At 39.5% G+C, this 27,057-nt stretch overlaps 1 protein-coding gene across 1 annotated transcript; it reads right to left on the bottom strand.

Moving 5' to 3' along the window:
• Positions 1–6,325: 6,325 nt before the first annotated feature.
• xirp2b (xin actin binding repeat containing 2b) lies at positions 6,326–24,244 on the bottom strand. Its single transcript, XM_082507542.1, has 8 exons — positions 23,904–24,244; positions 23,228–23,356; positions 22,474–22,563; positions 22,118–22,175; positions 21,932–22,020; positions 11,170–20,608; positions 8,834–8,964; positions 6,326–8,574 (listed from the first exon to the last, which is right to left on the bottom strand). Exons 1-7 carry the CDS (start codon positions 23,952–23,954, stop codon positions 8,873–8,875), a joined length of 9,948 nt encoding a protein of 3,315 aa, XP_082363668.1. The 5' UTR covers positions 23,955–24,244; the 3' UTR covers positions 6,326–8,574; positions 8,834–8,872.
• Between the last annotated feature and the right edge of the window lie 2,813 nt (positions 24,245–27,057).

The following is a 27,057-nucleotide window of genomic DNA, read 5'->3' as shown; positions in this document are numbered from 1 at the left end:
TAACACAACAGGTAACCCTGGGAAAAGGTTCATTATCAGTCCAAAAGACTAACTTATTGGCAATGACAACGATATGCGAGCAATATATGTTACCTCGCCAGGTCCTCTGGATGTTACTTCGGGTTCTGGCTCATAGCCAGTCACGGAACCCGAAGTAACAAATAGGTCTAGTACTGTAGTTGTTGTGACATTATTCTATAAGGTAACTAAGAAGATTCTATTAACCTCCTAATAACTTTACTTACTGCCAAATGTTTCTTGGTAGTAAGTATAGAGGTTGTACTTATTACAAGTACAAAAAGAACTGGATTCCTATTTTGCCTTAAAGGCATAAATCTTACAAGGTGGTGACTTGAATAACCATTTTCCCTCAACAATAATCAACAGATAAATTCTTAATACACAAAAACGACACTTTAAGTGTTCCAGATTAAATTTAAACCATCTTCCCTATTCTTTTTTCTTTTAAAGTATTTGACTACTACTAGACTGTCAAGAAGCACTTTGCAATGACTAAAAAGGAGCCAGTATATTTCTAAAATCCGTGCCAATAAGCACCTCGTTAATGTTGAAAATGTGTACCTAGATATAAAGTGCACCATATGCAATAATGCTGAAACACTAGATGGATATTAGCACTTTTAATTTTTTCTTAATATACATTTTCTATCCAGAGATGCTTTCTTTTCTTTATTAAATAAAATAAAATTTGCGGTTTGGCAGTTTAATAGGAACCAAAGTGGACTGTGGCCTAAGCTCTATGGATAAAAGTTTTCATCCAATGACTCTTTGAATTCAGGTGTTTTCACTCTCATTACCACGGGCATATAAAATCAAGCACCTGGCTCTGCAGTCTGCCTTTACCAATACACTGTAAAATGTAATATTGTGTTTAATTAAAAATATTAAATAGGCTGAACTCAGTTTTTATCAATTTGTTATTAGAACTCGATTTAAATAAGTTAACAGTACTTTTTATGCAAACGCTGATAAACTCAATTTATTTGAGTTGTCTTAACTTAGAAAAACTAAGTGAGATGGAAGTTTTGCTTCTCAGTGCGGAAGGATGAAAGATGTGTTTTGAAAATGCCATGTCACCACCGCCCTCCTCCCTCTCGGATCAGTCCGCACGTTCATTGTTACCATCATTTTTTATGGAATATGTTGAGCAAACCTGGAAAAGCGTCAGCTCAAGATATTATTGTTGTCATTGCTGTGGATCTTTACCTGATACACTGACTTGGTGAGTAAATGTTTACTCTTATTCAAACTGATTTTGTGGCTTCTCTTAGTTTAGCACCAGGTTTATAATCTTGCTAGCTAGTTAGTGTTAGCCTAGCGTTGCTGCTGCGGCTGGGCTCGTGTTACTTAAAAATTAACACTACAGCCTTAAAAACCTCACGTAAAAATATGTCTGTGAAATTTTCTGTTGATTGTTTGAAATAAAAAAGTGAGATAAGAGCCCAGACAAAATTCTTCGGGAGGTGCAGCCGTTAGGGTTGGGGTGGGGTGTATTTTCAATCCATTGCCATAACTAACTAACTAACTAACTAATAGGGGTGCAATGATACACAACATTCACGGTTCGGTTCGGTTTGATACTTTGGTGTCACGGTTTGATATTTTTTCAATACAAAAAAATGTTCATGCTTTTTTAATTTGTCATTTATTAAAATGATAAATATATATTTTAACTCAAAAGTACAGTTTTTAAATTTAATGTTGCTGAAACAACAAAGTAATAAAAATAATAAATCTATCTGATCGAGAAATCACTCATCTTTGGAAAAGAGAGTTTATTACAGAGAAATGGCTCTTTCCAAAATAAAAGCTATACTATAAGCTTCTTCTGGGCTTTATTCTCAGCAGCATATTAAACATATCAGGTCCCCATAAGGAGAATCATGTGCTAACGGCTGTCTAAATGACTCGGGTAAAGTTTGTAGCATGCGTGCTTGTTGTTTTTGTCTGCTTCGATTTGTCTTTGCACTAGGATGATGTTGGAGTAGTGTGCAGTCATATTCATTGTGTTCCCCACTAGTGCTGTCAGCGTTAATCTGAAATGACGTTAACGCCACAACACGGCAAATCTCCATTAACCACGGATCGCCCCGTGCATGGGGCTGGACAGCGTCAACACGTTAACGAGCTAACTGCGCTAACGCAGTAGTTCCCACCCATGTAATTGAGCATTGCATGGCACATCCAACATACTGTTTTACTTTAGTCCATGACTCGCTTACCTTCAGGGTCATGCTTCACATGAAAACCAAAATAGTTCCAAACGCCAGATCTGAATGAGGGTGGGGGAGGTTCAATTTGCCATGTTGCAACGAGAGCTTAGCTTCTGTCTTGCTAGCTTGCGCTGCGCTCAGTGGATCTGTGCTCGACAGTGCAGCCTAGGCGGAGTAGTCGAACGCAGATCCACTGAGCTCTCAACACAGACAGCATCGTCAGAAGAAAAGTTAATAAAATAAATTTTTATCTATCTATCTATCTATCTATCTATCTATCTATCTATCTATCTATCTATCTATCTATATTAGGGGTGCAACGATATTCGTATCGATATTGAACCGTTCGATACAGTGCTTTCGGTTCGGTACGCAAATGTTGTATCGAACAATACAACATTTGTAATTTATTTTATCAACTTTCCTTCTGACTATGCTGTCTGTGTTGAGCGCTCAGTGAATCTGCGTTCGACTACTCCGCCTAGGCTGCACTGTCGAGCGCAGATCCACTGAGCGCTCAAAACAGACAGCATAGTCAGAAGGAAGAGCGCAGGGCAAGCTAGCAAGACAGAAGTTAAGCTCCCCTTGCAACATGGACCCCCCCCCCCCACCCTCATTCAGATCTGGCGTTTGGAATTATTTTGGTTTTCATGTGACGTATGACCCTGAAGCTCGTTAACGGAGATTTGCCGTGTTGTGGCGTTAAGGTCATTTCAACGAGATTAACCTGAAAGCACTAGTGGGAACACAACGAATATGACTGCACATTTACGCCGACATCATCCTTGTGCAAAGACCAAAACAACAAGCATGCTACTAACTTTAGCCGAGTCATTTAGACAGCTGTTAGCACATGATTCTCCTTATGCTGCTGAGAATATAGCCCAGAAGAAGCGGATAGTATAGCTTTTATTTTGGAAAGAGACATTTCTCTGTAATAAACTCTCTTTTCCAAAGATGAGTGATTCCTCAATCAGATACAGGGCTTGCAATATCGCTAGCCCGACGTCCTGGAGCTAGCGATTTTTTTCAGTCGGGCTACCAAAATCTATCTCTGCCCTGCCCGTCGGGCTATTGTAGGAAGGAAAAATATATGTCAATGCTTTTGCATTCTTTCAGAAATGTAGCTGGGTAATTATGTCATTGGCATCGGTGAGCCACTGTCAATATGTGACATATTGAAATCGCATTTGAATTTGCGCTTGTTTTTTGCTTTCACTTTGCAATCGTGCGAACTGTGTATAGAGAGCGACAGCACTGATCTGTGAGTGATGATAATTTGTGCACCAATTCCTCTGACATTGTCTTATTAATCGTTAGCTTACTATGCAAACATGACAAGTGAAATCTCCCGCAGCAAGCTTAAACATGTGAGAGGTTGATCGCGCAGAGAATCGCTGAGCGTTATGTGTGTGAGTGCGTGTGTAAAAGCAGCAGGATATATATTTCAGTTCTGCTGAGCCAAATAAGACAGGTCAGGGTGAAGAAGTGACAGCCAAAGAAAAGCTTACCACAAAACGGAGAAGTTATGACAAATCAGACTATAAGGCAAAAAGTGCAGCTTTATGGTTTCATGGACAAAATAATTTCTGTGGCTGCAATATGACGAGCTAAATAACCAGGGCTGCACATAAGTGGTCCGCAGGTGCGCATTCGCTGTCAAAATAAAAAACACGCACAAGGGTTAGGGTTAAATTTAAAAACTGTACTTTTGAGTTAAAATATATATTTATAATTTTAATAAATGCCAAATTAAAAAGGCATGAACATTTTTTTGTATCGAAAAAATATCGAACCGTGACACCAAAGTATCGAACCGAACCGTGAATATATATATATATATATATATATATATATATATATATATATATATATATATATATATATATACATATCTCATGTTTAACCTGAGTAGCAAAAGACCGCAGGAGTTAGCTGTGCTCGCGGACTTTTATCAAGCCTTGACCTCCCGGTCAGCTATCGCGCTGGTGGATAACAGAGCTCTTCGAAAACGTGGAAGCACTTTTTGCAAATATGTGATATTTTGATAAATTAAGTAGATATTTGAGCATTACATAGCTACATTCTTGCTGCTGAAAATATCTTAAAAGGTTATTTTGTGACCCAGAAAGGGTAGTCTGGGGAAAAGGAGGATCGCATTTGTCAGCCACGGTTGTCGGAGCCTGTGTGTACTGTGCGTAAAAACGTATTACTTTTTCTGGGTCATAAAATAAACTTTTAAGATATTTTCAGGCGAGAATGTAGCTGTGTAAAGTTCAAGTATCTGCTCAATTTATCAAGACATCACATATTTGCAAAGATGCGCCGAAGTTTTCAGAGATGTCCATTTTTTTCATGCTTTGTGGCAGCTTTTGAACATCTGTGACATCTATTAATGTCAAATCTAGCCTTTATTTAACAACATAAGCAAAATGTTACAATGATTGCACAGCCATTAAGGATCAAATCAGTTTCTGAAAAATGTTCTGTTTTTTCTCCCTCTGCTTGCTTCTTACTGTCTTTGAGGCTCGGGACCAGCACTCCTGTTGTTGGACAGAAAGACATCAGTAAGTATTTTGGTTTTCCAATATATTAGCAACTGTCAGTGACATTTATATTAATCAGGCTGAACTTTAATCATACTTTAGATCATCCTGTTTTACTTATTGTTTTATTTGTGCTTTGGTTTGGGGAAGTTGTTTCTTTACTGATCTTTTCCTGTCTTCCGTTATTAGACTTGAGATATGACTGCACTATGCTGTTGCTGGTGACTCCAGTTAATTCTACAAGACATGCTGTGTAAGTAAACAAACAACAACAGTTTGGTCTGCATTTCTTGAAAGATCACATCCCCTAAACTTAGTTTAGAGGGTCTACACTGTATATAGTGAAGTCTGCAAGTTTTCTAACAGCAAAATTTGTTTTGTGCCCAAATCATTTTGCACATCATTAGAATGAAAGTTCTTGGCCATGTTTGCATAGCCCTTTTTAAAATGATGCTTTCATGACATTATTGTGTGTTGGGTGGTGGTCACGGCTATCCAGACTGACAATTGGGACATTGAATGTCACCTCTCCGGTGGGGAGGGAGCCTGAGATTTTGGAGTCTGTTTTATACCAAATGCAGAAAAAAATGTTTTAAGAAAGCAATTAAGTTCATGTTCCAAAAAATATGATTGTTTGCTTGCAGGACAACAGGAGAGATGAGTCCTCCATCAAAGTGTCAGTGAAGATGGTCGCCTGCAGGTTCAAGCTCATTGCATCTCCAACCCACATCCACTGCCACTGTACTTAAGGGAAGTTAAAGACCTTTCTTCTGCACTTACATTTGGATCACCTCGATCCATGATAGTCATTCAGGCAGTAATGCCTGGACTGGAAACAAGCCATGCTTAAAATATTACAACATTCCAGCTCATGTGTTGGAATGAAAAACAAATGTGTTGTTTAAATTAGAGACTGCACTTGTGACAGAACAACAAATATTTTATTTTGATTATATAAGTAAGTACAAAACAAACTTGTGGTAGGCCTAAACTTATTTTCAGAATAATTACATCTGAGACTTTGTTTCATTGTAAGATAACAGTGATGGCAATATTATTGTTTGTTGTTCAGCAGAACAGTGTCCAGTATGTTGGCTGTTATACTTTGTTGTGTTTGAAAATAAAAGTTGGGCTCATTTTAACATCATTACAAAGTGTTGTTAATTATTTTTAATCATATTCAGGTTACCACAAATTGTTTTTTCATTTAGTTGAACTTGAAATGTTTGTCAGTAGGTAAACAATTAGTATTGTACAGTCAGAAATATCAAGTTATTCTTAATACTGCAAACTTGCAATGTATAAGTTGTCCTAACAGTCATCTTAAGTAAGCTTTACTTAATTTTTTTGAGGCAACGAGTTTCCTTAATTGTTTTGAGTTCTGGGAACAAATGAGCTTGTACAGAGTACTCAAAATAAATAAGTTGTCCTAATTTAGTCATTTTAAGCTAAGCTTTACTGAATTTTTTTGAGGCAATGAGTTTCCTTAATTGTTTTGAGTTCTGGGAACTAATTAGATTTTACAGTGTATTTGTGAAAGAATAGGTCATTCAAAAGAGCTCACTAATTTCCCGTCTGGTACTGTAATATGATGCCATTGTAGAAGCAAGTGAATTTGTTAAATCACTCCCATCCCAGATATTCCGTAATCAAATGAAAGTGCTATTATTGCAAAGTGGAATCATTTAGCAATCACAGCAACTCAGCCATGATGTGGCAGACCATGTGCCAATGCTCTGCAAATTCAGTAACTGCAGAGTTCCAGATTTCCTCTGACATTAACATTAGCACAGAAACTGTGTGCTGGGAGCTTCGTGGCATGAGTTTCCATGGCTGAGCAGCTCCTGTAGGTGTAATGTGTAGACGATCCAGCATTTTTGTCCACATCGTGTATACCGGGGAACAACCAGGAACTAAGGAACCACATTTGGGTTTGTTTAAAATTCACAATATTGTAAAACACTTTCTTTTCAATTGCTGCTACATCACACTGCATGTGTTAAAACTGCCTCTCATTTGCCTTTTTTCAGTCTTAAGTATCCAGTTATCCCTACATGATAGTGGTAGTCTGGTCCACTCCAGACACACCTGTGCTTTGAGCTCTGAAATCCCCTCCTTGTAAGCATAGCTAAAAAGGAGATTATACTGACAGTGTAAGAGGAGTCTACTAGCCTTCCTCTGTCTACAGTAGATGCTTTATATCCATACACCTGAGAAATACAAACTGCTGCCTCTTTGTGTTTGATATGGATGAACTCTGGACATGTAGCATTTCACATATAGCACATTGATTCAAGAATTAGATTTGTGTTAGAATGTGAAAGAGACAAATGCAAAGATGAAATTCAACATTTTATTGCTCTTAGATCAGCAATATAGTAAGTGAAACAGCATGACATCATTTTCTTGTATAAAGCAAGATACAATCATGTAATCTAAAAAATAATATTCCCTTGTTGCAAAATATTTGCTTTCCAAAATAGGATACAAATGTCCAAAACAAAAATGACAATAACCAATTTGCTTGTTTATATTATATACTTGCAATATCATAAATAAATTAATTCTGATATACTTTAGTAGTCTGCACACCAGGTGCTAAGAAAAGAAAAATGCAAAAAATGTGAATAGGTTGAAAGGTTAATGGTACAAAATCAGAGTCCAAAGAGGGTGATTGTTTCAGAGAGCTCAAGTGCGCTTAGTATAAAAAAATGGCGAGACCTATGCAACAATCCAATTCATTTTGAAACAAGATGAATTGACTGTGGAAAACAAACAAGTTCTGAGCCAAATTATATTTGAAAACAAAAAACAAAAGTTTGAGAGCAGTGAGAGTTATAAAGTTTAAAATCCAATAATAATGACTAATTAAGCACATAAGTTAATTTAAAATCACAGTTTTGGTGTTATTTTAATGCAGATATTAAATTTGTCATGTTTTTATCATAATTCAATCAACCATAATCCTTTATAACTTACTGAAACTAGGTTGATATCACGATTGATACTGGTTATTGATGTGGTTCGGTATATCAGATTATTAGGAAAACAAAAAACATGTGAATGAACTGCAAAGAATGAAAAATGACACACGGGAAAAGAACAACAGATAAAGGCACATAACATCATCTGCTTTTCACACTTTGTCTGCATCTATCTCTCGAGCACTTACTATTACAACCTGCCTTTCCACACCATTTACATTTATATTATACACATTTTCCTACTTATCAAGTTCCCTTTTAAATCACTTAGCTGCATAACCTTCAACCAAACCCTTCCTTAATTATACCTATGGGACAGTTCTTTCCTCTTACTGCACCATTTAGACTTTTGTGCCTCTTCTTTGGTTTTATTAGACTAAACTTTGGGTGACTTTATTTCAAAGAACACTCCGGGGAACAGTCTTTCTGTGTTGCTGTGTGGGTGACTTTGGAGAGCTTTCTGGAGGGGGCCACTGTGGTTTAGTTAGCTGAATGTCTTCCTCTATTTTAAAGGCTTTCTTTGGGGGATTGGCCTGTGGGGGCCAAACTACAGATATTTTGTTGCAGTGTGGTTTGCTTTCACTAAATATTTTTGTCATTTCATTTTCAACACTGTGTGCTTTCTCTACTGAACTCATGCTGCTCGCAAAATATCTCCATTCAAGTTTCTGATTTGAGGGGATAGGTCCACCATGTCCTGCGGGGAGTCTCTGCCCGAGTCCATCATCATAGTTCCCTTTGGACTTCAGGAGTTGTTTGTAATGGGGTAGGCAGTACAAATGTCCATGGAGAGAGACATAATTTCCTAGGCTACACACAACAAATGAAAAATCCTCTGTTAAGAGATGCACTACATCAATTATTTAACAATTATTTTAATGTAATTTTAGAGCCACAAGTCCTACTTTATTGATTTTTCCTTTACAGGAAGACTGGATACTATACATACTGTATGTTGTAGACATGGTGGCAACCATTATGTTGTCATTAAAACACAATTGCGTTTACCAATACTGCAGTGCTCAGAAAGCCCCTATAAACATTTATTTGAATGAATGGCAGCCTTTACCTTAATTTGTTCCTGCAGTGCTCACAGCAGAAACAGGACTTATGGTACTTTTTTTTGTCCACTATGAGAGCATCCATCGGATAGGCTCTCCTCCGGCACACCGTGCACAGCTCCGACCTCGGAACTCGAACCTGTTTCAAGGAGATAAAATTCACATTGGTTATATCGTGAACAGTCTTTGGGTTGCCTCATAATCGCACATTTTTATTACAGTTAAACTAATACAAAAACAGCAGAATAGATTATCTTTGGATTCTTAAGAGTAGTCACATGTTGAATGTAGTTTTTTTTTTTATAGTAGTCACATGAGCAAATGGTTTAGTGGTTGTTAGGATCAGAGATGGGCAGTCACGCGTTACTGTAATCCGATTACTTTTTTCAAGTAACGAGTAAAGTAAGGGATTACTATTGCAAAACCGGTAATTAGATTACCGTTACTTTCCCGTAGGAACGCTGCGTTACTAAAACTGTGATTTTTTTTTTTTTTTGCGAGAACGTCTCATGACAGTGACGTAAGCGAGTGCGACGTTTGTGACAACAGCTGTGTGCAGATTAACAATGGATAATATATCGAGTGCGGGAGAGAGTATGAGCGTGCAGCGTTTAAAGCGTGGAAGTACTGACCTTACTTTAAGTTTGATTCCATAAAAAGTGACAAAAACATTAGTGTGCGTGGGAAGAAAACTTCTTTTTACAGCGAAAAAAACCCCCTAAACTTCCAAGCAAGCACCGAGTGCACAACGATGTAATGGGAAACTCACAGAGATTCTTCCACTGACCGCTGCGGCACACCTGCACCAGGGTAAACCTCCGCCTACCCCACTCCTGCTTTACAGGTGAAAATAGAGCAACAGGACTGCTAGTCTTTGATTTTATTTATTTTCTGTTGTGTTTTACTTGCATCTATTTGAAAGACTGAGTGTAAACACACAAAAAAATTATTTTATGTGCTGGAATGTGCAGAAAATAGGTTAAACATATAAAATATTAAACAAATTTCTTCCAGTCAGAGAATGTTGCATATAATTTAATTTTTGCTTGATGCATAAAGTTAAAAGATTAAAACTAATAAAACAAGTTTAAAAAAAGAGACTTTTCCATTTGATTACATTTTGTATGATGGATTATGTAGAAAAAGTAGAATTGGGCTGAAAGATCTATCGCTTTATCACCTATTCAGGTTGTAAATCGTGTTTTTAAAAAGTAACTTAAGTAATTAATTACTTTTGAAAATAAGTAATCAGCAAAGTAACGGGATTACTTTTTGGCGAAGTAATCGGTAATTAGTTACTGATTACTTTTTTCAAGTAACTTGACCAACACTGGTTAGGATTTAGTGTTATTCACCTGAGCAGTCAGAGATGTCCATGTATCTCTATTGCAGATTAACCCTGTATTCCCAAATGTATCACAGTTGATACATTTTTTTTTGTTTACTTAAACTCATATATGGGAACACTATATCTATATTTTCAAATTTTTTATTTTGTCAGAACATTTAATTAATGCTCCAGTTTCAAAAACACACACACACACACACACACACACACACACACACACACACACACACACTTTTGTTTTGTTTTTCTAAAGCTTATGTGACCTAATGTAACCTGGTCATGTTAATGTTTGAAGTGATTAAATGTGAAGCGCACTGCATTGCAACATTTTTCAGTGCATTTATTGTACTGAATAGATTGGATGGATTTACACTGACATACATCCCCGTGTGATAATCTGTTATAACAAAGAGCACTTAAGCTGTCCTTAAGCATAGTTAGTGAAAAGCTTTAAAAGCCTTTATTTTTTACTTCATATAATCTTTTGGTTTATGATCAAGCAGATGCAATACCAAAAACATTTGTGTCAACCTGAGCTGCACTATTGTTTTGCTCTTGTTAGCATGAAACAAATAAAACAACATCATCATGCCAGCATTGCTATTTTGAGCATGTTAGCACACTCAGATGGGTTTCAGAAATGTGGTCTATTTGTTTGTCTACATGGACATGAGATTTGCACTGTTGCAACAATCTGCACTACTTTTTAAACCACTTTGATGAACTATGCTACCTCATTGCCTGTGTTAGAAGCAATTATGGTGCCCATGCACACAAAAAAAGATTAGAATTGATGCACATGAACTCAAATCTAAAGAGTAAATTTTGGACCATTTCACAGTGCAGCTTGGCTGTAAACTGCCTGCACAATCCAAACAATACAACAGGTAGAAATTATACTTTTCCAACACAGCGGCACAAATTGATTTTTAAAGAAAAGCCATCCGTAATCCATGCCATTAGTTTCTGCTGTTTCATGCCACACATTTATTTTACCAGATGAGGCAATCTTCGTCTGGTGCGACACAATTTGCGATGTTGTTTCCTCAGAAACACTGTATCCAAGACTCTTGAAGACTGTCTCGCTCTCCGTCCATGTTTTATGGAAATTCCTCAGCAACTTCTCTGTAGCATCTTCATCGTATGTTTCTGTTCGCCTCGCTGCAGCAGCTTTTCTTTTCACTGCATCAGCATAGGAGAAAGGAGCTTTGGGTAGGGTTGACACACTCTCAGAGTGCACAGTGACAGCTGTCCTTGTTCCGGTGACCTTGTTACCAAATTCATCAAGATGTGAGAAATGCTCTGTGATTGATTCGGTTTCAGAGAGGGCTGATGGTTCGGCTGGCACAGTTCCTACCTCATTTTTCTGCACAGGGAGGGGAGTGCTCTGCCTTGAGCCTCCCTTTGTCTCTTGAGGACTTTCTTGCTTTGAAGTGTCTGCTGTTGTTTCACTCAGGCTTGACACAAGCTCCTCCTGATCCTTTATCTCTTCTCTGAATAAAGAACTTTGCTCACCGAGTTCAAAAACATTTTTAATAGCCTGGATGTCAAAAGCTGGCATTTCCTGTTCCAGGCTGTCTGCTTTCTCTTTGTCACAATCTTTGCTTTTGGAGTCATTGTGAAGGCGCTCCGTGAGTGGGATAAGCTCTTTTCTGATATATGTTTTCTCTTCTGGTGATGCAAATTTGTTTACAAGACTCGACAAGTCAGCCCTGGGAAGCTCATCCTTTTCTTTGTTCTTATTTTCTGCTTCACACTCACTGACGTCTGGGCCCAGTCGCTCAGGAATAGCAATCGGTTCCTTGCGCACATAGATCTTATTAACTCCTGCTTTTTGAGCCTCTTCAAAAAACTCTTTCTTCTCTTTGACAGATGCAGATGATAATTCTGAAGCTTCACCAAGATCTGGGTCATTTTGACCCAATGGCATATGGGTCTCAGACTTACTTTGTATTTCATTTGCACTCAAACCTTGAGAAATGATACCTTTATCCTCTACTGCTGTATTATTAACACAAGCCTGCAGAACTTCCTCGGATAAACTCTTTCGGGGCTTTTCCGTTGCCATCGGTATCCCTGAAGCCTCCATAACCTGGAACTCGGTTTTGATTTGTCGATGGAACGAAGCAGGCGGCTCCACAATCTCAGATTTCTTTTCTGGGATTGGGCTGGGCAATAGTGGTGGTGGGGTGACGCCACGCGAGAGCTTGGCTGTTGTGTCTTTAAGTCGAGCCAAATTTTCAGCTTTGTCAAAAGTTGGAGAAGGTGTGATTCTAGTGATACGTGATGTTGGAGTGTCACACCTGCGTAGCGGCGGTGTGGGAGGTGTGGGTGGCCTGTGCAGGAGGGTGGGTGATGGCGTCACTCTCTGGGGCGAGTCAGTTCTCCGTTTGGACTCGATGGTGATGAATATCGGTGACGGAGAACGTGTCCTGAGTGAGGGTGAGGGAGCTCGAAGGTCGACGGACTTGGACAGACCCACTTCTTCTTTCTTTTTTTCATGTGAGGATTCTTTTTTGGTTTGGCTCTCAACTTTGGCTGAACCGATGCTGATCTTGGATATTTTTGGCGATGCTGCACCAGAAACCACTCTCTCAGATGCCGGCTCACTTTCACGCCTGTCCTTGGTTTCATCTTCTAGATCTATTGGCTTGGCCTCTGCTAATCTCCTTACATTGGAAACAATATCTGTACTTTTTTGAGCATCCCTTGCATCTTCAGATCCCTCCAGTTCACATTTTCTTTCCTGATTGAGCAAACTCTTTGCAGATTTTGCATCGGTCTTTTCTGAAGCCTTTTGTATCTCTGTGAAGTGAGAGATTAACATTTGGACCTCCTGCTTTTGAGATTCCTCTGTTTGTGCTATTGTGGACTTAATCGGTTCATTTTGTTCTGACTCGCCAGTCACTGTAATTGGCACATCCATACTTTCTTTTGGTGGTTCTTTCCCACTCTGCTGAGTAGCTGTCAAACCTGTCTTTTGAGATCCTTCTACATGCTTTTGAACAGTTTTTTGCTGTGTGGAATCCTGATCATCTGTGCTGTCTGTGGTAACGACTTTTCTCTTGACTTCTATGTGCTCTACTTTGTGAATCTGGGTGACTGCAGTTGTCTTTTGCATTTGCTGAGTGTTCTCAGATGTTGTTTTCTTGGTTTCTATAACTTCTGTCTTTGAGTCGGTGAGAATATCTTTACCTTGACCTAACTGTGCAACCCCTTTAGACTTTTTTGACTTCTTTTTCTTCTTCACTGGATTTGTGTTGTTGGTTTCTGATTGGTTGTCAGTACTTACAATAACAGCAGGTGGAGCAACACCAACAGGGGGAGGATGTGGAAGAGGAGGAGAGGGAGTAACTTTCTTAATCTCCTGCTTTAACTCTGTCTTTATGTCTTTGGGTTCATCGATCACTTTCACCTCAGCAGGTTCCACTTTGAAATCTTGTGAAACACTCTGTTTCTCAGTCTCACTGGACGATTTTACCTCTGCTTGCTTTTCTTGTTTATTGCTCTTTTTCGCCTTCTGGTTTGGCTTGCCTGTTTTAACATTTGCATTAGCAGCTGCCATTTCTGTTTGCGTTAGCTGATTAGGAATGCTTTCTTTCATACAAGGTGAAGGATCAGCTTTGCTCTTGTTGATATAGTCCAATGATTTGGATTCCTTGGTTTCCTTTTTGGACAGGTCATGCATTGTTTCTATGTCAGGTTTCTGGGCAGTGGTTTTCTCATCTTGTTTTTCTTCAGATTTGTTGGACACCTTTGTTTTCTGACTTTTCAAGTCTTTCTTTGTACGACTAGCTGTGCTGTCTGTTTTTGCAACGTCAATTACTTTTGTCTGCACTTTTTCCACCTTGACAGATTGAGCCGACTGTTTTGAGGAAACAGTTTTCTGCATAGTTGTATGCATCTGTTGTCTCACAGCTGAAGTGGATGTGGTCTTTTGAATAGAGACAACCTTGGAAGACTCGTTAGAGGCGATTTGCTGTTGAGCAGAAGATAAAATTGTGGAATCTGTGAGGATATTCTCACTTGCATTACTCCGTGTTGAATTTGTGGCTATGATCTGCTTAGATAGATTACATGACAGTGACTCTGAATGAACACTCACTGGTATCTTTGCATTGCTGCCCTGTGTGATTTCTGAGCTGATGCCATTTGACTGCTCTGCATCTTCAGTGGAAATCATTTGGAGAGCAGAGGTGACTGAGTCATATATAAAAGTGGGCGATGGAGTGGTTGGTGGTGTGTTTTCCTCCCTCAGCTTCCGGTACTTTTCTTCAGCTTTTATTAACGGTGTGTTAAATTTGCTCATTTTCCCTCTCATAAAAGGAGGAGGAGATGGCGGAGGAGTAAATTTCATGGGAGCAATGTAAATTTTCTTTAATGGCTGTGGTGACTCTGGAGGAGGAGGAGGGATCTCATGTGAAATAGTTTTTGATGTATGCGTTGTTGTTGTTTTTAATGTGTTTTGGCTCATTTCCACTTGTTTCTCAGTAGTTGTTGCCACCTCTTGTGTTTTGCTGAATTCTACTTTAGGTTCCAGCTTTGGCACTGGATGCAAAACGGGAGCTTTCACTTTTTTGACTGTCATCTTTTTTGCCTTTGCTGGTGAAGGATGAATTGGTTGTGCTGGCATGGTCTCGAGTTCTTGTTGAGATGGAGGAGGTGGGAGGAAGTCCTGCTCAGTAGTTAGCGGTGGTGGTGGTGGTGGAGGAGGGAGGTGATCGATGTCAGTATCAGCGGAAGGAGGAGGAGGACTAGGAGGAGGAGGAGGAAGGTCAGTATCTATCACCGGTGGAGGCGGTGGGAGAGGCAGATCAGCTTCTGGTGCTTTTGGCTTTAAGACGTAAACATCAGTTTTGACTTTGTTTTTACCAAGTTTTATCATGGCCTTTGGGTTAGATTTAAGGTTACGAAACTCTGTCTTTAATGTTTTGATGCCGTGATTTTGGGTAATAGTTTTGTGGTCCACAACAGTTGTTGATTGCTGAGCCGACTGCTCCATAGTGTATGTTTTTGTAATGGTTTCATTGGAGATAGTGTGATTTTCTTTTGGTGCTTCAACAACATTTACCGTTTTAATCTTCTGTATGTTTCTTTGTGCATCAGTTTTAAGATTTTTAATGGGTGGGCTCTGCTTGACTCTTCTATATGCTCCCAGACGGACTTTTGGAGTTTCACGCTGCGCTGTTTCTAGCAGTGATTTAATAGTGCCTTTTACATCCCCCTTTATCACTTCTTCTTTCTCCAGCTGGCTTTGCTCCTGAGTCTCATATAATGACTTAATTGACATCTTGACATCACCCTTTATATCACCCTCAAGGCTTGAGCTTCTTTGCACCCTCTGTGTAGGTGGGGACTCCATGAAGAGCTGAATCGTCCCTCTGACATCACCCTGAACATCTATTTCCTGTTGACACTTTTTCATCTCACTGGATGCATCTTGCAGACTTTGCATTGCTGTCTGAATATCACCCCTCACAATTTCTTCCTTTTCAATTTCCTTCACTGCTTGCTTCGCCAGTTCCAGAGATTTCATTGTTGCCTTCACATCTCCGGCAACTAAATCCTCAACAACAGTTTCAACTCTTGATGTTGCTGATTTCTCAAGAGATCTTAGAGTCCCTTTGATATTTCCTGGTATGATATCTGGCTTCTCCACCTCCTTGTGCCTCTTCTGAGCCCTTTCCAAACACCGTAGAGCTTTCGGTATGTTGCCTTTCACCACCTCCTCTTTCTCTACAATGACTGTCTGATTCACTGATTCAGACAATGAATTCAAAGCAGCTCTTAAGTCACCTTTCACAATTTCCTCCTTTTGGATCCTTTCCAATGAGGCAGCTGGCTCTGACATGAAAACCTTGACTGTGTTGTGAACATCACCCGGTATAACATCCTCAACTGTACGCTCAATTTGAGTTTGATTACAGCCAAGCATGAGTTTTGTGCCCTTGATGTCACCCCCAACAATCACTTCTTTTTTTGCTATTTCAGGCAGAGTATCATCAGGCTCTAACTGGAGTTGTTTAAGATAGTCCACAGCCCCAGATTCAATGCACGTAGAGTAAAAGCTGACATTTCCCTTTTCAGTGTCATCTACCCTTATCTTCACTGCCCGATCTGACTTGTCTGGGCTGGACAGCCTTTGAAGAGCACTCTTTATATCCCCTTTTACAATGTCCTCTTTTTCAGCAGAAAGGTTTTCTTGTTTATTTAGAAGCGAATATAATGTCATCTGTACATCTCCTTTTTCATCCTCCTGGATGAGTATTCCATGTTTTGCTGATCCATCCTCACTGAAAAGTTTGTTTATAGCCTCCTGGATGTCACCGCGTATTATTTCCTCCTTTTCAACAGTGCTAACTCTTTCTTGGCTAAATAATTGCTGTACCGTTGAGCTGACATTACCTTTCTCTTCTGAATCTATGACTATCTGCTGATCCTGTCTTTCCTGTCTGTTCAGTAGGTTCATCATGATAGTCTGCAGATCTCCCCTGATTACTTCCTCTCGTTGAATCTCAGGAGCCTGCTTGTTCATTAGCTGGTATTTTGCCATCCTAACGTCACCAATTTCATCAGTTTCAATGAGAATTCCCTTCGATTTCACCATTTTCTGACTATAAAGTTCCTCGAGAGTTCCCTTGACGCTCTTGCCCAGGATTTCCGTCCTTTCCACTTTTGTCTCATTAAAGTCGTCAATTGGTGTCGTCTCAAAGAGCCAAGTTGTTGTCTTTACATCCGCTTTGGGGATCTCCTCTTGAGGCATGTTTGCCTCCTCATCCTCATCTGCCTCTTTAATGTGGTCAAGAGGATTTTTCTCAAACAGCCAGACTGAATGTTTAACATCTCCCTTTGCAGTCTCCTCCTTTTTAACAGTTTCAATCAAATTTTCAGAGCTCATACTTCTGATTTTGTCAATGGACTGAGTTTCAAATCTCCACTTAGCAGTTCTGACGTCACCTTTTTGAATTTCACTCACATTAACAGTTCGAACACATCCCTGTGACAAAGTGTCAGACTCAAAGCGATGCTTATTCATTCTTACGTCGCCCCCTTGAATGTCCTCTACTGTTTTTATTAAAGGCTTCTTTTCTTCAGCAATCTTGTCAAGAGGCTGTGTCTCAAATTTCCATTTAGCAGAGACGACATCTCCTTTTTGCACATCCTGCTGTGTGACGGATTTAATTATATAAACCTCATCTGTGTCCTTGATAGCATCGAGGGGCTTTGTTTCAAACAACCATCGCGTTCCTACAACATTTCCCTGTGTCACCTCCTCACTTGTGACAGTGGTGACCTCGTGGTAGTGGCCCTCTTTGTCCTGGATGGCATAAAGGGGCTGAGTTTCAAACATCATTGTGTAATTTCCTACATTGCCCCTCTCCTCCTCATCACAGACAATTTTTTGGATTTTCTTCAGCTCTGTGTCCACGTCAGAGGAAACCTCCTGAATTTTATCTAAGGAGTAGGTCTCAAAAATAAAACGACCCTTATCCACATCTCCTCCTTGTACGTCGTTCACTGTGTGGCTGCTCATCGTCTGCGCTTGACTGTCGTGTATGGCATCAATGGATTGATTTTCAAAGAGCCATTTGCAGCTCACAACATTTCCTTTTTGTATGTCTTCGGTCTGAACTCTCTTGAGCTTTTGCATCACTTCCTCAGATGTAGAAGTGGTGATATCAGATGTTTGATTCTCAAAAATGTACTTCATCCTAGACACATCTCCAGATGCAATGTCTATCTCTGTGACACGTTTAAAAGCTCCCATCTCCTCTCCAGTGAGGTTCTCCAGTTTCTCTGTTTCAAAGAGAAAACAAGCCATTCTTACATCTTTTCCGTTGATGTCCTCTTGTTTTACAGTGCGCGTGTTCAGAACTGTCTCTGTCTCATCATGGATAGCATCAAGTGCTTGCGTCTCAAAAAGCCAAGTGCAGGTTTTAACATCCCCCTTATACATTTCTTCAGATTCGTTTTCATCCTTTACCTCCCCTCTTTCATACAAGATGTCCATTGGTTTGGTCTCAAATAGCCACTTGCAGGTTTTCACATCACCTTTCACAACATCAATATGTTTACTTGAACCCACAGTTTCTTCATCTTCAATGTTGCTGAAGTACTTGATAGCGTCAAGAGGCTGTGTTTCAAACAACCACTTTGCAGTTTTAACATCACCCGACTCAATTTCCTGTTTGGATATGCCCTTGATAATTTGATATTTGTCGATGCTTTCATCGAACTGATCAATCGGTTTTGTTTCAAACATCCATTTATATGTTGTTACATCTCCTTTAACAACTTCCTCCCGACGCACTGTTTTCACCTCGTGGAAGTGACCTGCGCTGTCTTGCATGGCATACAATGGAGTAGATTCAAACAATTCTGTATTTGATTTCACAGAGCCAGATGTTACTCCCTCTATTAGAATCTTTTGAGACTCATTCCTGCTGTTTAAATCTGTGCTCTCAAAGATTTGCTTGTAGCTTGACACATCCACTTTATCAATTTCTTCCAGGTCAATTGTTCGGACGACTTCTTTCTTTTCCTCTCTAATCTGCTCCAGAGGTTGGCTTTCAAATCGCCATTTCTGATGTCTAACATCACCCTTCTCCTCATCAAGTTCTACAGTCTTTTTCAGTTTTCCCACCTCTGCCAACTCCTTTAACTCTTCTGCTGGAATTGTTTCAAAATAATGTCTGGTTGATTTGACATTACCTGCAACGACATCGTCTTTAGTCAAAGGACGTGCATTTGCATCATCTTTCAAAGTATCCATTGGCTGGGTTTCAAATACCCAACAGTTCTTGCGTACATCTGCCCTGCAGCTTGTGCCGTCCTCCTGTGTGAGGTCATCTTCGACATTCACTGTTCGAGTGACCTCTTTCTTCGCTTCTCTTATGTCCTCTAAAGGTTGACTCTCAAAGCGCCACTTTTGGTGTCTCACATCCCCTTTTATTTCTTCACTTATTGCTGCCTTTTTAAGTTTTCCAACCTCGGGGCAGTTCTTCCTGACTGCTTGAGGGCTGCTTTCAAAAAAGTGCCTTGCAGATCTAACATTGCCCCCGATAATCTCCTCGATAGACTGAGGTCTGGCATTGGAGTCATCTTTCAGAGAATCCATTGGCTGTGTTTCAAACACTAAGCAGTGTTTGCGCACATCAGCTCCCATGATCTCTGTCGTTTCCATTTGTGAGCTTTCCAACTCACTGAGAGAATTTAATGTTTTTATCTCAAACAGCCACCTGCCCCAGTCTCCTTTATTGCTGTCCTCCATGGAAAGACTACACACAAGTTTCAAAGGAGCATTTTCTCTGTTTGTGATGTCCAGAGGTTGGGTATCAAAAAGCCAACGTGAAGCAATTGAGCTCTCCAATTCAGTTTCAATTTTGCGCACAGACTTAATCTCCAGCATCTGACTTGATTGTCCCATAATAATACATTTGAACTGAGTGTCAAATGTACTTGTTACTGTTTTCACATCTCCATTAATCTCCTCTAACACTGACCGCAGACACAGCAGGTGGCTCTCATCAATGGTCTCAGTGTGCCCAAGGACTCCCATGAATTTATTGTCAATCATGTAAATGGTAGCATTTCCATCCTCCTCTGTGAATACAATTTCCTTCGTCAAATCCTCCTCTTTATGCATTTTGTTTAGGGTGTCCATAGTTTGAGTTTCAAACAACCAAGCTGCAGCGCGGACATCTCCTTTATCAAATTTATTAAATTTGTTTCTGTATTCTGTGGAATTTGTGTTTTGTGAGCCCAGCTCATCCATTGGCTTGGTCTCAAACATCCATGCTGTTCGCCTTACATCTTTTCCCAGAATGATTTCCTGCTGAGTTATTTTCTTATTGTCTTCATCGTCATCTGGAATTTCATCTCTGATGGCATCCAGTGGCTTGTTTTCAAACTTCCAACGCATTGCCTGCACGTCCCCGGGAAGGATCTCCTCCCATTCTGCATATTCTTCATCATTAATATCATCAGGACTGCCAACATCATCTTCATACATGTACTCCTGGCTCTCTACCTGGTTGTTCTCGGTTTCGTTATAATCAATGTAGTACTCTTTCTCAATATTCTTGCGAACCTCAGGGTGAATGTGCTTGTAAAGACGTTTCAGCTCATTCATACTCCTCTGCTTGATGTAAGCCTCTCTGTTGAGTGGGTATTTGGATAGGTTTGCTGGTTCATGTGCATATTGGTACTTCGGAACATTTTCGCTGTCTGGTGGCATTTGTAATAAGTCTGGAGGTGGGGGTGGAAGGAAGTCAGAATCCTCAGCTGGTGGGGGTGGAAAGTCCTCATAATCCATCATTACAACCATTGTGTCTTGCAGTTCTTCAGTATGGGATGCTTCACACACCTCACTAGCCACTATGTTGTTTTGAGTCGCACTTGAGGACCACTTTGATCGACTGATGTCACGTCCAGTCTTTACAAGGAACAAAAATGACATTAACAGGTAAATGATCCATCAAATTACAACGAATTACAGATAAGTGACATATTTACTGAAAAGAAAGTATCTAGGTGAGCCAGTGTTCTGTTATTTAATTGGGTCAAGATATATGATTTACATCATATCCATGCATTTCAATAAAGCACTGTATGACCCCTCTTGAACATATGGAAGGGAACACTGCCATCCTGGTATAGACCACTCCCATCAGGATAAGAACAAATCATCATATTATAAACATGAATACTCAGAGCAACTTTGTACTGACACATTTCTTTAAAGGTATGGTGAGCAATAATTTTTTTCCAAGGGGCCACATGAGAACCTGGGAATGGCCTCTTGGAAAAAATTTCTCCTCACCCTGCACCAAGGGGACAATTGGACCTAAAAAGTGACTGGGTTCCCATATTGTCAGGGTCAAGGGGGGTAAGTCTTTCCTTTAAATTGGCATGATTTCGTATATATAAATTACCCTTGACCGAGTTGTGAAACTACACAGCAGACTGACAGTTTACTAAAATAAATGGAACTGTGTGATGTTCATCTTTTTTTTTTCCCTTAAGCATAGGAATCACTAAGAAGAGTTAATGCTATATCTAAAGATGTTAAATCAACCACCTTCTCAGTACTATTATCAATATTTTGACCAAAAATATTCTATTTTGCTAATATTTTTTTTAGCAACTGTCTCTCCCTGTAGTGTTATAATGTAGTGACAGAGTCTGTCACTGCCACACTGGATTCTGGTTCCTTCAACTTAAACATGGAGATGTATGCAGGACTGCAGCATTTCTGCAGATCTCCTACAGCAGTTATTTGCCTCAGTGCTTACTGATTATGCAAACAGAACTTTTCCTACTGCTGTTGCTTCATATTAAAAATATTCAAATGGCCAAAATCTGCAGACTTTTATTGCCTTGTCACATTATTCATTTAATATGTCAAGAATACAAGATCATGTTTATTTTCTGCAGTTCTCGACAGCAGATCAGTTCTAAGCATTTAAAGAATAAAGGCAGAAACTCCAGTGGTATGTTGTGGGAGTGAGACTGTATACCTCCAACCCCTTGCAGAGCCTTACTGTCATTGGTGTTTGTTTGTTTACATTTAAATAAATAAACATATAAAGTAATGCTTCCATTGTATTTTTGACAATTAAACAGCCCAACCTGTAGAATTACACAGCTTTAACTTCATGTAACTTTAAAAAATGTAACAGTTCCAAGTTCCAATTAAACAGTCCAAAGTAAAGATTCCTTAATTTCATGTTCTTAATGGTTAAGTGCAAATCATTACCTTAATTGGTTTTTGTGGCGCGGCCTCTTCTATTGTTTTTTCAAAGTGATCCCTCAGTTCTTTTGTTGTGTACCTGGGAAAATCCTCTTCTAAAAGTCAGCACAGCCAAAAACAACAAAGGCAAGGTTTTAATCAGCACAGTAGTGACAGCTGATACAGAAAAGCCTATAGAAAAAGCATTACTACCTGTTTCATTTTGATGGTTTTCATAAGTGGATGCCAAGTTGTTGTCGCTATATGACACCTGTGAGCAATTAAAATGGGAACGGGTAAAGAGAAATTAGGGGGGAAACTGCACAGAGATAGACAGAAATGTAATAAGTGAGCATCATCCTTCACATCCTGCACATTTTTCCACTAAAAATAATGTTTTTAATCTCTGCTCAAGCTGTTAAAGACTACTAAACACACATTTATTAAACCAGTCAAACTGATTTCTATTAGTTACAGTTTTTACTCAACAAAGCAATCAATGAGTTTAGATCATTAGCGAGCCTTATTGCACTGCCTGCAAGAAAACAGTGAGTGGAATTATTATTTACCATCATTTCTTGATTGAAATTTAGCTGCTGACTGCCTGGGAGGACCTGTCTGGTGTCACTTGACTCTGTCACCTCTGAATGGGACATTTCCTGTGAAGAGAAAGGGCATGGCATTCAAACAAGGTGAAACTGTGCGCATGCCACATGTACACACATCTACATGAATATATGTTTGTCCTTGTCATGGCCACAGATGTGACTTGACTCCATTCTAATTCCACTACAACTCCATCCAACCAGAGCATAATAGCACACAACTGTATACCATGCAGAGAAGATGTTGGACCAGATTGCTTACTGCACTTTCAAATGATGAATCACAGATGGAGGCAAGATGACAAAGAATGTGCCAAGCTGTTCGCTCATGCTCTTCTATAGCAAAAAAAAAGAAGAAAAAAAATCCATTGCTTTGCAAAGTTTCTAAGTTTCTATCTAGCAAAACGAGCTACAGCATAAGTGAAAATGCCCGGGAGGTTTTCATGGAAGCTGTTAAAAATGTCAAGCAGTGTCTGTAACTTAAGCCCACACACTTTGGTACTCGTGCAACAAGAGATACTAAGAGCCTCACTGTTAACATTCAGTCTGAATTTTGAATTTTTACTTGCAAAGTTCCTCATGCAGTGATGCAGATGGAAAACGGAAACAGCTCAGGTCAGAGAAAATGTTCTAATGATTTAATCATAGGCATTGCTTTCATGCTTTTTGTATCAGCCTGATGAAAGTAAAGTAATGCTTTGTTCTGCGTAATGTGTACCTGCACGGTTCTGTGATGGAAATGAAACTGGGTTACATTATGTGATGATGCAGTTTCCTGGGTCTCAAATTGTTTCCTCACACTTGCAAGTCCCCCAGGCAGGGAACAGACCCCCAACTCCTCCATGACCTAATGAAGCAGGAAATATCGTTAGCTGCCTCCACTTCTACATGACCTGAAATCAAACGGCTGCTTAATAGGGTTATTCTGTCTGGCATGCATGCAGCACAGACTGCCGTCAAACATGGTGTAGCTAATGCGGTTTGCTTTTTGTGTCTGCAGACACACGCAAAGGCGGGCACAAACTTGTGTTCTGTTTATGTAATTGTTTTAGAATGGCATGACAATTTGTGAAAGCTTTTGCCAAGTAAAGCAAACAATAATACTGCATTTCTTGAACATTTTTTCTATAGTAAGCCTTGCAATGGCAGTCTCATGTTTCCACTCTATTTATAAATGTTTGCACTGGTCTTTCACTAATATGGCATGGCATCACCAATGATAATGGTGGGAATACCAGCTCAGTGCAGCACAGTCAGCTTGAGACTCTCCAACAAGAAAGCAAAAAAAGCAATACAACTGACTACAGAATCGTAGTTTCTAATTACGCATACCGCATGGTCTGTCAGGTACTATAGCTACATGCTGATACATGTCCATGCAGAAGCTGAAGTACCCCGCTGGGGATGGTGTTGTCTGCCCGCTTGGAGACAGTTGCCTGGTACATGGCCTCACACTTGACTGGTGGGATGACCTCTGAGTCCACAGAGCGAATCCCGATTCCTCTGGTTTAAATCTTACAGGAAGTCCTGCCCCGGTTAAAACTTTGCTGCCAGCAGCTAAGGCACAAGAAGCCAACTGTTTAAGAATTTGCTATTTGTGTGTTTTATTTGCTGTCATCAAATTATTAAAGGATAACATGACATCACAGTGACGCTACAAAAAATTCAGTTAAAGCATTATTAAAAGTATCTAAAGCTTTGATGATTGTCCTGTCATTTGTGCATAAAGAACAAGAGTTTGGGTATAAATATACAAATTTAAGTTGTATATAAATGGATTATATATCGATCTTCTAGGAAATATTGTACAAGTATTTCCAACTGAAAGCACATAAAATCATTCATTTGTAAATATATTCTTGGCGACAACAGGGGACTGCTACGATGCAGGTGGTGCTCCCACAAATGACGTCCTTTAAAACATTTGCACACCTGTTGCCTGACATCAAGTTGGTGGATGTGCAGGATTTATTTAAAAGGAAATAAACAGCTCTACAAAGTGGATTTCATCATCATGCTTTGCTGTCATGTTGGCCCATGGCTCCTGAGTGGAACAGAAATGAAGTGTACCTCAGGTGTATGGTGGTGCATTGAAATGGTCACTTAGATCTCAATGAATTTTTAAGAGGATCATAAGCAGAAAAGTTAATGTATCTTTTAATTAATGAACTGCCCCCCTTTAAAAGCACTTACATTATTCATCAGGTCAAAACAGGAGTGCAACATGAGTGCGCTGGAGCCCTGTTAGTTATTATTATGTATAACCTGGTAACTTACAAATGTTTTATATTGGGAACGTTATTAGCCTCCAGAAACCAAATAATAAATTGAACATAGCAACGCTGCTGAAAAGAGCATCCCTTCTATGTCTGGGACATAGAAAGCATTCACACCTCATTTCTGTGGATGTGGAAATAAGAAGGATAGATTTTGCATTTTTATAGCTGTACAGTTGAAAGTACAACATCAAAATATTCATATAATGACCAATTACTAACAATGGAAGTTGAAATAACACTAACAACACAAAGATTTTGCTTTTATGAATTATGATTGTATAAGCATCCTATTCTAATAACTATATCCACACATTTCCTAAGTATCTCTTATTCAAGTCCCAAGCTCCAGAGAACAGGAATTCAGATATGCAAGCTCAATAGTGGGCTGACAAACTTCTTTAATATGGTAATCTGTGAGTAAATAACTAAATATCATTGCATTTTTTAATGACTAGTTTTCCCATTAGCATATTTGTTTATTTTCCCTGCTGACTATTTTTGATCTGTAGCTCACCAGTCTACTATTTTAGCCTTGGAGGAATGTTAACATGTAAATGAGCTAGTGCATTAAAAATACTTTTAAATTAGGCTATTACTGTTACTTCAAATCTCAATTTATAGCATTTAAACTGAAAAAAAAAAAAAAAACAGAACAAAACAAACAAAAAAACCCACTGAAATACCTCCAAGGCCATAGACCCATTGACTCTCAATCACTACGGTATAGGAACAAAAAATTTGTAGAAAAAACATGCTTAGGCTATCTCATGACACTGACTGAGAGCTCAAATAACAAGAAAGTGAAGTAATCTCGGCGCCGTGCAAAAATAAATCACGCCTATTTTAAACTTAAGTGTGATGGGTCATGTTTCTCTTTGAAATATAGAGGAAAGCTATGGGGGACGCGATTTTCCTTTACAAAAACATCAAGATAAACCATATATACACATCAGTGTATGCCCAACTACTCGTCAGTATTCCCTTTTTTCATCACTCAACTGGCGACATATCTCCTAGAGGGTTGGCCTTGGTACAAACAGCTTAGCAGCTCAGAGTTTGGTCTCTTTGGAATTAGTTAAAGTAATGAATGTATACTCTCCTCGAGCTAATAAAAAAAAATCCTCAGCGTTAATTCAGCATTTTAGTCACGGTTTGATTTATATTTTGGCCCAGTGTCCTGTATTTTGAGTGAAAAGGTGCTCAGCATGAAGGCAATATTGATGTGTTGAATCAAACAAACACAAATCCACAGTTTCCTCTGCAGGTATCAAAAAGACAACAATGTAACAATGTTCTGTATCACATAAAAGTTTCTATGCATTCAGAATTTCTTAAGTCAAAATCAATCATGTATTCATTCCACATACACAAATACCTCCCCGAGACTGCTCATTACCTACCAGAGAAGGAAGATGGTGAATTATAAACACAATAAAATAAAAACTCAGCAAGTAAAATCCCAAAGGAAAGGCCACTGCACCCTCGGCATGCGGGGTCTGTCCAACCCAAAAGCAAATCCCAGTCAGTGATGGAGACCAGCTCCAGTATTATGTGTTCACTTCTGTCCAACAAGCAGATAGTGACAGCTGATTTTATTTTAGACCCTCCGCCCACATGCAAAGGATGGACCTGGGTTTTTTTTTGGGGGGTTTTTTAGAGAGTGAGGCCTCCAAGCCTCCCATGTCAAGTCCCCCCCCCAAAAAAAAATCCATATGGAAATACTTCCTGTGACTCCCCTGCCGATGCTTGGGTACTAATAAATCAGGTCACCCTGGTTTCATCATCATCATCACTTTGTATTAGAGTGCACTGCATACTCCAGCAGCTGCCACCGCCTGTCATGATACGCAGAATTATGCACAGACAAATCCACAACAAATACGTGGAGGATCTCTTATTATTCACTGCTCCTGATAATCCCGCAGCGCGATGCAAAGTGGATGTCAGGCAGGTGCAAATTCAAGTGACAGTTAAACGGTGTTGAAATGTGTTGGCCATGCGCTGTGCTTTGCGGTTGGTCTGAAATAGGGTCAGTGATGTAATGCTATTTGTTAAGGTAAGGAGGGTTAAGGAGGCCATAAATACGACAGGAGACACCTCTCATCCCACCAGCTCATCTCGTTTGGCCAAGCTGCAGACGGTGGCGCCAGCCTGACTGGTACTTGTGGATGGTGGGTTTGAGACCATCACGACCCTCTTCATGCTCAGCATGTGTAACTCACACCTGCAATTCCAACCAGCTGTTTTTTAAAGAGACACTCTTGGTTCT

The sequence above is a fragment of the Aulonocara stuartgranti genome, assembly GCF_965226115.1.
Source record: "Aulonocara stuartgranti genome assembly, chromosome: 16".
Lineage (NCBI taxonomy): Eukaryota > Metazoa > Chordata > Actinopteri > Cichliformes > Cichlidae > Aulonocara > Aulonocara stuartgranti.
Note: the sequence above shows the minus strand (reverse complement) of the source record. Positions and strands in the feature narration are given on the sequence as shown.